We start from the raw sequence: 9,151 nt of genomic DNA, 5'->3' as shown, positions 1-9,151 counted from the left end.
AGCTGACTGGTTATTGAGACAATGGGCCTGGGTGGGAGGTCTGGGGTGGCCTCTACAGGTCTTGGTGTGCCAGATCCGGTCGCTGCCCCTTCTCCCCAACTCCAGCAGTTCTTGCCCTGTAAGCGGACATCGACAGGCCCTGATACCGGGGTAATTGAGCCCGGCTCGCCTGTGCGCTACGGCGCATGCTCCATTTCCGGGTCACGTGACGCCTGTCATGGCCGCCTCCGTGGCCCGGGGCGGCGTGAACGCTGGGTTCTTGCTGCGGGTGGCCAAAGGTCGCTGGTGGAGCCGTTCAGGGGGGTTTTTGGGGTCCGGGGAGGCGGCGCCACCAGCGACAGCCAGAAAATTCCGGGTGACAGGTACCTGCGGCGCCTCGGGTTCGGGGGAGGGCAGCATCCACCCGCCCATGCCCGGGGCGCTGCGCGCGGCTCACCCAACTGTGTTTTCCAGGCTCGCGCTCGGCGGGGGAGGAAGAACCCGGCGGCCCCGAGCGGCCCGGGGACGTGTGAGTGGGGGTGGGAGGAGTCCCCCGTCCCTCATCCCACGAGGCTTTTCTAGTCCCCGCCATACCCCGCAGCCCCATCGTTGGAGCCCCCCTGCGCTTTGTCCTGTTTCCCTGTCCTAAGCCCCGGTCCCACCTGAACCCTGAGCCATCGTCCAGTTCGGCATCTGCATTCCCATCTGTCCTCAGGGTGAACGTGGTGTTCGTAGACCGGTCAGGCCAACGGATTCCGGTGAGAGGCAGAGTCGGGGATAATGTTCTCCACCTGGCCCAGCGCCACGGGGTGGACCTGGAAGGTGGGAGCCAGGCACAGGGGATTTCCGAGGCCCTTATCTTTCCTTGCAAAATACACACAAATTAGTCATCTCTCTGCTGATTAACACTCCATGGCTCCCCACCAGTCCTGGGCTAAATGTAGCTCCTCAGCACTGCCTCGTCCCCTGCCCAGGTGGCTCTTAGGTTCATTCCCCAGCGTCATTGAGCATTTCCTAGAGGCCACGAAAACTGCCCTGGGAGCTTGTCATCTTTCTCGTCCTTCCTCCATTCTAGCCACACTGGCTTTCTTGCTGTTCCTCAAACTGCCTAATTCATTCCTGCCTCAGGACCTTTGCATTTGCTACCCCCAGGGTCTGAAGTGATTTCCCATCAGATCTTCTGGTTTCTTCTCCTCCTCCAAGTCTCAGCGTAAATGTCATCTTCCTGACAATAGCATCCCCTTCGGTGGACCTAAAGTGCTCTTACGTTACTTCATTTTATTGTCTTCATATCACTTCTCACCATTTTGTTTCCTTCTTTGTCATCTCTCCCAGAATGAGATCAGAAACCTTGTTTGCCTTGTTTACGCACATCTGTTGCCTCTCATGGTATTTAGACACAGCAGGTATTAAATCAGTATTTGTTGAAGGAAAGACAGTAATGGCAGACATTACTTTAAGCATGTTGACACTTATTCACTAACTTTTCATGACAACTTTATGCTACAGGGGAGATTTTCTCATTTTATTTACTTTTGTTTTCAAATATGGTTTTTATTGATTTCAGAGTGGAAGGGAGAGAGAGAAAACCATCAACCAGCTGCCTCCTACACTCCCTCTACTGGAGAGTTAACCTGCAACCCTGGCTTGTGTCCTGACCAGGAATGGAACAGTTCATGGGTTGATGCTCAGCCACTGAGCAGCACTGGCCAGGCAGATTATCCCATTTTATAGGTGAAGAAATTGAGGTTATGTAAACCTGGTCTGAGGTGAAGTGACAAAACTAGATTCAAACCCAGCAATTTTAGCCACTAAATCTGTGCTGCTTGCCTATGAATATTGAACACTAGCGTGTGCCAGGCAACAATGTACTAAAATAGATAAGGCTCCTGTCATTTCACACAAATTTCAACCTAATAGGGAGTAAACATGTAATTACATCATCAACTGGAAAGGGTGGATGAAAAAAAAAAAAAAGTACAGGGTCGTTTGTTGGGTGAATGTATTAAGGAGGCTGATGTAATCATTAGGGTTTGAGATGGTGGGGGTAGATGGGGGTTAGGGCAGGCCTTCCTCAAGTGTTTTTTTTTTTGGAATCCAGTAGCAGGCAGTCTAGGACGCAGATTGAAATAATGAATTTTAGAGGCAAGTGGCCTGTTTTCAAATTTTGCCTTTTACCAGCTGAGTGACCCTGAGCAAGGCACTTGGCATCTTTGGGCTTCTGTTTTCTCTTTTATAAAGTAGGACAACTTAGTTCCCTCTTGCGTGGGTTGCTACAGAAGATTAAACAGATGTCATGTGTAATGCTTAGTACTTGGCACATGGTTAGTGTGTAGTGACTAATTGGGACAGTTGTATTAGACTAGAGGCCCGATGCACGAAGATTTGTGCAAGAATAGGCCTTCCTTCCCCTGGCTGCCAGCACCCGAGGCCCTGAGCAGCCAGGGTAGGGCGGAACGCCATCTTTGTCTCGAAGTGATGGTCAATTTGCATATTCTGTCTTTTTTTTTTTAATGTACAAGAAAAATGATTTTTATGTCTGTGTTTCATCTTTCATCTTGTTTTTGTTTTTACTACTTTTAAAGCTTCTCCCCCCACCCCCCATATTCCGTCTTTATTAGATAGGATAATCTTGATCTCAGGGATGAGGATGCTAACAAGGTGGGAAACGGTTAAGGAAGAGATGCTAGGGGCTACTTGGAGTTTCAAGGCCCAGTTTCTCCCCGGTATACAGGGAGGGTCAGGAGGCTGCCTTGCTTCTCTGCTCTCATTATCCGACTTGCCTGGAAGAGAAAGGAGAATTCTGTCCTGTCATTCACTTGTAACAGATGTCTCTTAAGCATCTACAACATGCTAGGCTCAGTGCCAAGTACAGAGAGAAGAAGACAGGTTGACAGGGTGTGATAAATGCTGTACAAAAACTAATAAATTAACAAGGGGGAAGGACAAGAAACAGGCAGGGGGTACTTGGAGGACAGCTGAGTTCCTGAATACAAGATCTGACCATGGAAAGAGTGGCGAGAAGAGCATTCCAGGCCGAAGGTAAAGCAGTGCAAAGGTCCTGTGGTGGAGGCACCGAGCCCAGGGAGCCAGTGTGGTTGATGTGGAGTGAATGAGGGGCAAGGGGCCCACCAGGACTGTGGAGGAGTTTGGGTTTTATTCTGGCTTTAAAGACCCTTTGGAAGTTTTTGTTTTGTTTTTGTTTTTAATATATTTTATTGATTTTTTTACAGAGAAGAAGAGAGAGGGATAGAGAGTCAGAAACATTGATGAGAGAGAGACAGCGATCAGCTGCCTCCTGCACACCCCCTACTGGGGATGTGCCCGCAACCAAGGTACATGTCCTTGACCGGAATCGAACCCGGGACCCTTCAGTCCGCAGGCCGACGCTCTATCCACTGAGCCAAACCGGCTTCGGCCCCTTTGGAAGGTTTAACCCAAGAGAGGCATTATCCGCAAGCACAGTTCTCAGTCATCAGTCATAAGACTGGGAATGTGTCCAGGGACAATCAGAAAACCCAGCTTCTACATCTCAACCTTTATTTCCTGTCTCCTTCCCCTAATGCACCAGTGCTGAGTGAGCCAGTCTCCCCTTCAGGAGCAGAAAGGAGGCAGGGACACTTTGCCCAGCACAGGGACGGGATCACAGCAAGGGAATTCAAAGGCTGCTGGGAACCTGCCTGGCCTTCCCTTCTCAGCTACACTGAGGTCAAGTTCCTGCTCATTAATGGTTCCCCGTACCCAGCCTGGTCCTCAGCTGGCTGGGAAGTCCTTGGACATCCCTTTGCGAAACCTATCCACAGCTCGGGAACAGCGGGCTGAGTAGAGGACAGGGGGGAGGGCGCCCAAAGATTAGGGGCCCGTCTTTCACTGGATGACACCGCCTGACCATGCCACTTAACCCAAACTCCCTTCACTTGCTGCCCTCCAGGGGCCTGCGAAGCGTCCCTGGCGTGCTCCACCTGCCACGTGTATGTGAGCGAGGACCACCTGGACTTTCTGCCGTCTCCTGACGAGCGGTGAGCGGGCAGCCCCCTTCCGGCTCGGAGCGGCAGGGCTGGCTGTTGAACCCTTTCCTTCCCAGTGCCCAGAGGTCCCTGGGCAGCAGCGGGGGGCAGCCCCAGCTTTCCTCCCCCTCTAGCTGCTGGCAGCAGCACTGCCCTCTCACCACTTCCCCTGGACTCAGTCAGCCTGCCCCTCGCCGGCCTGAAAGGTGCTCTCTCTCTGCTTCTCTGGGCCCTCGGCACCAGCGGCACCAGCGTGCCCACTGCTAACCACTGCCTCCCTCGCCAGGGAGGATGACATGCTGGACATGGCCCCCCTCCTCCAGGAGAACTCCCGGCTGGGCTGCCAGATCATCCTGACGCCGGAGCTGGAAGGGGCCGAATTCACCCTGCCCAAGATCACCAGGAACTTCTACGTGGATGGTCACGTCCCCAAGCCGCACTGATAATGGGCCCCTGGACCATCCCGGACACCCATGGCCCGAGGGTCAGGACTGGAGAAATAGCCTCGTTGCCAGCCCAGCCCAGAGCATGGACAGGCCGGAGAGAGATGTCAGAAGCACCGAGAAGCCAAATGCTTCAGAGGGATCCCGTGTCCAGGCTCCGGTGGAGACAGAGCCCCTGCTGGGGCGGCCCCGGAGAACCCGAGTGTGGAAAGGGTTGGAGTCTAATTAGAGTGACAATAAAACCATCTTGCAGAACGCCGGCATCCGAGTGTCCTTGGTGGGGAAGTGGGGGGCAGCCCCGCCCCGTCCCGCCCCGGAACTGCAACTTCATCTTCCAGGCCCTCAGCTCCGCCTCTCGCAGCTGTGAGGGGGCCAGCGGGGAAACTGAGGCCGGAATGGAGCCTGGAAGCTGGAGGGCCTACGTATGCGTCAGCGTGGCCAGGCCCCGCCCCTGCAGGCGCGGAGGGATTTGAAGGGGCCCAGGCCGCCCTTGCCGCGAGGGGTGTGCATGCCCCCAGCGGAGCCCCGGAGCAGGAGGGACAGGGCCGGGCGGCCTAAGGGTGGGGGCTGGGGAGCAGGCGTCCGCAGCGCCAGGTGGGGCCCATCGGCCCTGAGCTGAAGCGCGCACCACGCACCGCTCACCCAGGTGGCGCCCCTCCGTGGGCCCAGGGGGCGGGGCTGGGGCATGATGGAGGCTGAGCCAGCGCCGGACCTCTCCATGATGCTGCTGCGAGAGCTGCTGGCGCCATCGTGTCTGGACCCCGAGCCGCTCCCCGGACCCCCCGCCCAGCAGGCGCCAAGGACCCCAAGATGCCTCAGACCCAGTAGCAGGTGCGTTTAAGGAGCCGCCCAAATGGGCCCAGTGGCCAAGGGGTCATGACCCCTGGCTCCTGGGTTATTGAGGAGCCACCGTGTTAGTTTCTGGCACTCACCAAGAAGAGGTTCTGATCCGCGGGGAGACGCGGGGTCCCGTGTAGTCAGAGGCCATGCAGTTGCCCTTGCTGAGGCCTAGGTAGGGCTGCCCAGGAAAGGGGGTGACCACCCGCACTGCCCCTTGTCCCCAGTTCCTTCTGGCCTGCACGTCAGGACTCCTCCGTCACCAACCTGCACTTCCTCCGAGAGTCAGCAGAGGGGCTGGCCCAGGCCCCTGCCCAGGACCCCCAGGCCCTGGCCCCCTGCTGGGAGCTGAGGGCCCTGGGGGGTTTGGAGCCTCCACCTCTGGCCAGGGGTCCCCCGGCCATGCCGACCCCTATCAGTCAGCAAGGAGGCAGCCTGGGGCCTCCCGAGGTTTCCCCAGCCCCTTCAGCCCTGCCTCAGAGGAGACCCCGGAAGCAGTCGAAGCCGCACCAGGGCGCGGAGAAAGTGGACCCTGGGTTCGAGGGAGTGACCCTGAAGTTCCAGATAAAGCCGGACTCCAGCCTGCAGATCGTGCACAGCTACAGGTAGGAACCGGCCGCCATGCAGGCACCCTTTGACGCGGTTCGTGAAGATGCTCAGGACAGAGGCCTGTGGTGAGGCGGCTCCAGGCTCGGACTCACACAGGCCAAGCAGGACTGGTGCCAGGCCCTGTCCTGCTGCCATAGCCAGTCGTATCCCAGGCCGGGCCTGGGCCTCCGCTTTAGGGGACCGGCCTGACCGCACTGCAGGCGGCTGCTACCCTTGCTTTTTCCAGCAATGATAATAGCTGCCACTTGTCAGGAGCAACAGCTGAGAGGTAACAGGAAGCCCTTGGTGCATATGGGTCATTGAAGCCTTGCAAAGCCCATTTTACAGATTGGGAAACTGAAACACAGAGGGGACATCACTTTTCCAAGGACACAGCAAGGGCATAGAGAAATGGGATTTCCCCAAGCATACTATCTCTTCAAATTCTTAATGAGAGACAAAGCCAGGCCTTTCAGATATCAGATGCCTCCTGAAGGATGCCTGATACCCTTTTTATTTATTTATTTATTTATTTATAATATATTTTATTGATTTTGTACAGAGAGGAAGGGGGAGAGATAGAGAGTAAGAAACATCGATGAGAGAGAGTCATCGATCAGCTGCCTCTTGCACACCCCCTACTGGGGATATGCCCGCAACCAAGATACATGCCCTTGACCGGAATCGAACCCGGGTCCCTTCAGTCCCCAAGCCGACGCTCTATCCATTGAGCCAAACCGGTCTCGGCCTGATATATATATTTTATTGATTTTAGAGAGTAAAAGAGGTGGGGGGAGAGAGAGAGAAACATCAGGGATGAGAGAGAATCATTGATTGGCTGCCTCATGCATGCCCCCTGCTGGGGGATGGAGCCTGCAAGCCAGGCATGTGCCCTTGGCTGGAATAGAACCTGGGACCCTTCAGTCCACAGGCTGACCCTCTATCCATTGAGCCAAACAAGCTAGGGTAAATGCCTGATATCTTGATAGTAAATCTTTATTTGGGCAGGCTTTCTGGGACAGGGTACAGATTCCCGATTATGAATGCCTTGTCTGCCCCCAGCCTGGCCAGCAGCAGCCGCTCTCAGGCTCCCCCTACAGGCCCTGAGGCCAACGCAGGAGGCAGCGAGGCCCTGGGTGAGTCCTGGAGACCTGAGAGCTATAAATAAGGGAAGGAGGGGGGCGCCTTCTATCCTCCCTGCCTTACTCCCCACCCCGCTTCCCCATTTAGACCTTTCCAGGATGAGGCTCAGTGCCCCCCTTCACTCTGCTGAGTCACCCCCACCCCCAGCTTCCTCCTCTGCCAAGCTTTGCCATCTGTCTCCCTTCCCGACTTTCCCTTTGTCTGGGATATGGCACACCCGGGGACGGGGGCCCAGAGCCCAGCGGGGCCTTCACAGAGATCCTCCCAGATCTCCCCACCGCACACCAGCCTCCTGAGCCTGGACGCTTAACCCTGACTCCTGCTCTTTGGCCTCTGCCTTTTCAGGGGCCAGGCGCTGTGCTTCTTGTAGGACCCAGAGAACCCCGCTCTGGAGAGATGCCGAGGATGGGACACCTCTCTGCAATGCCTGTGGTATCAGGTCTGCAGGCTGGAGGAGGGGGTGGGGGGAGGGTCACCAGTCAGCCTGTGCCTAGCTGGCATGGGGTGTTGGGAAGGGGAAATCACCACCCTCGGGGAAGTGGTTTCCCTGGCGCCTCCTGAATGTTGGATTTCTGTGCCCCCATCCCAGGTACAAGAAGTATGGCACCCGGTGCTCCAGCTGCTGGCTGGTGCCCAGGAAAAATGTGCAGCCCAAGAAGTTATGTGGAAGATGCGGGATGTTCCTGGGCCCCGGCCAAGGCCCACCCCAGGAAGGGTAAGCCCTTCCTCACGCCTGTCCTGCCTCGGTTTCTCCAAGGGGAGATGGCAAGAAGCCCTCCGAAGAGGAAAGGGGGAAACGCCTGGGTCTCAGGGCTCCAGCCTGCCTTGCCTCTGCCCTCTCCCCATGCAGGGACCCCAGGCAGACGATCCAGGCCTCGGGCCCCAGAGCCCCCCGCTCAGAGGTTCGCTGGCCCCTTCCGTGGCCGTTGCTGCAGTCAGGCTTGGCCGAGCTCCCACTCAGCAAGTGTTCCCAGTAGGAATCCGTGCTGTCTGCGAATAGGATGGACAATAAAGAGCAGAACTCCTCAGAGAAGCGGTGCTGTGACTTCGGGGTGCCCTCACCGGCCACTCTCCCGGGCCCAGAATGTGGGGCGGCATTTTCTCATTGGGCTGGCGAGGGACACACACACAATCATATCTATAAAGGCACCAGCCTCCCGTAGAGGATTGGCTACATGCATCAAAACGTCCACACGGGGAAACAGCACCACACACACAGACAACACAGACAAAAGAGAGACACACACAAGACAGACAGACGCATCAACACACACACACACAAGACACACATTTAGAGACAGGCTACATACAAGATTGAGAGATACATGGGTTGACAGACACATGTCCACTGATACACGATAGGCGACACACAAGTCCATAGACACACAACAGATACACATATACAATACAGCCACACGTGTCAACAGACACACAAACACACAGATGACACATTGGGGCACAGTGATACAGACACAGTGGGAGTCCAGGACTTTACCTGTCAGCTCCCCCTCACCCCCCACCTCCCACCCCCGCCTACAGAATGTCACCTATCGCATCCTTCCAGGCACCAGTCCCCTCTGTGTCCCCCTCCCCCTCTTTCAAGATCCCTCTGACCCCTCCAAGAGGTGTCCCCAGTCTGAAGCCAAAAGCCATGTGGGAAAGCAAGCCCTGGGCAGAGGTCAGCCCTGCCGCTGTCACAGGGCACACTGACTGCCGTGCTCACTGGAGGGAGAGAGAGGGCTGGGAGTCAAGGCTGGGTGGGATGCAGGGAGGGCAGAGGTGGTCCCTGCCTTGGGGGTGGCTGAGGCTTCCCTGGCCACATGCCCCGGAAAGACAGGCCCATGCAAGACCCTCTTTGTCTCTTCCCCCCGGGCGGGCTTGTGCAGAAGTCTGCGCCCACATTCAGCCCTTCTACCTGACTCAGTTGGGCTCGCCCTTCCTTGGTCCAGAACACCCTCCCCCGGGGCTCCCTCGCTGCCGCCTCCTCACAGCCTTCAGAGAAGCCCCCTTGACAGCCCTGAATAAAACACACCCCTCACCCACCCCTGCCAGGCTCCACCTCAGCGCCTGGCTGGCCTCCTGCTGAGAACTTCCAGAATTTTCAGTGCTCTACTTCTCCAGGGTCATTTCTTTACGGTCCTCTCGCCCGATGGA

General features: G+C 56.5%; 2 protein-coding genes across 3 annotated transcripts; both read left to right on the top strand.

Moving 5' to 3' along the window:
* The first annotated feature begins 132 nt into the window (after positions 1 to 132).
* FDX2 (ferredoxin 2) lies at positions 133 to 4,684 on the top strand. Of its 2 annotated transcripts, XM_045589210.1 has the most exons (6): positions 133 to 362; positions 454 to 508; positions 695 to 801; positions 3,551 to 3,687; positions 3,911 to 3,998; positions 4,310 to 4,431. In XM_045589210.1, the coding sequence occupies exons 1-5, from the start codon at positions 218 to 220 to the stop codon at positions 3,956 to 3,958; spliced, it is 492 nt and encodes a 163-aa protein (XP_045445166.1). In that variant the 5' UTR covers positions 133 to 217; the 3' UTR covers positions 3,959 to 3,998; positions 4,310 to 4,431. The 2 variants fall into 2 exon arrangements, with proteins under 2 accessions (XP_045445166.1, XP_036315482.1); XM_036459589.2 differs by lacking the exon at positions 3,551 to 3,687 and having other exon boundaries at positions 163 to 362; positions 4,273 to 4,684.
* Positions 4,685 to 5,063: 379 nt separating this feature from the next.
* ZGLP1 (zinc finger GATA like protein 1) lies at positions 5,064 to 8,027 on the top strand. Its single transcript, XM_036459587.2, has 6 exons — positions 5,064 to 5,260; positions 5,494 to 5,871; positions 6,917 to 6,990; positions 7,343 to 7,436; positions 7,587 to 7,712; positions 7,848 to 8,027. The coding sequence occupies exons 1-6, from the start codon at positions 5,115 to 5,117 to the stop codon at positions 7,972 to 7,974; spliced, it is 945 nt and encodes a 314-aa protein (XP_036315480.1). The 5' UTR covers positions 5,064 to 5,114; the 3' UTR covers positions 7,975 to 8,027.
* The last annotated feature ends 1,124 nt before the right edge of the window (positions 8,028 to 9,151 follow it).

The sequence above is a fragment of the Pipistrellus kuhlii genome, unplaced genomic scaffold (assembly GCF_014108245.1).
Source record: "Pipistrellus kuhlii isolate mPipKuh1 unplaced genomic scaffold, mPipKuh1.p scaffold_m20_p_30, whole genome shotgun sequence".
Lineage (NCBI taxonomy): Eukaryota > Metazoa > Chordata > Mammalia > Chiroptera > Vespertilionidae > Pipistrellus > Pipistrellus kuhlii.
This window is presented reverse-complemented; position numbering and strand designations above follow the sequence as displayed.

Coding starts and splice junctions, on each gene's coding strand:
- ZGLP1 (XM_036459587.2), top strand. CDS start 5,115: ATGATGGAGGCTGAGCCAGCGCCGGACCTCTCCATGATGCTGCTGCGA. Junction 5,872..6,916: donor CAGATCGTGCACAGCTACAG/GTAGGAACCGGC, acceptor GTCTGCCCCCAG/CCTGGCCAGCAGCAGCCGCT. Junction 6,991..7,342: donor AGGAGGCAGCGAGGCCCTGG/GTGAGTCCTGGA, acceptor CTGCCTTTTCAG/GGGCCAGGCGCTGTGCTTCT.
- FDX2 (XM_036459589.2), top strand. CDS start 218: ATGGCCGCCTCCGTGGCCCGGGGCGGCGTGAACGCTGGGTTCTTGCTG. Junction 363..453: donor CAGAAAATTCCGGGTGACAG/GTACCTGCGGCG, acceptor TGTGTTTTCCAG/GCTCGCGCTCGGCGGGGGAG. Junction 3,999..4,272: donor CTGCCGTCTCCTGACGAGCG/GTGAGCGGGCAG, acceptor CTCCCTCGCCAG/GGAGGATGACATGCTGGACA.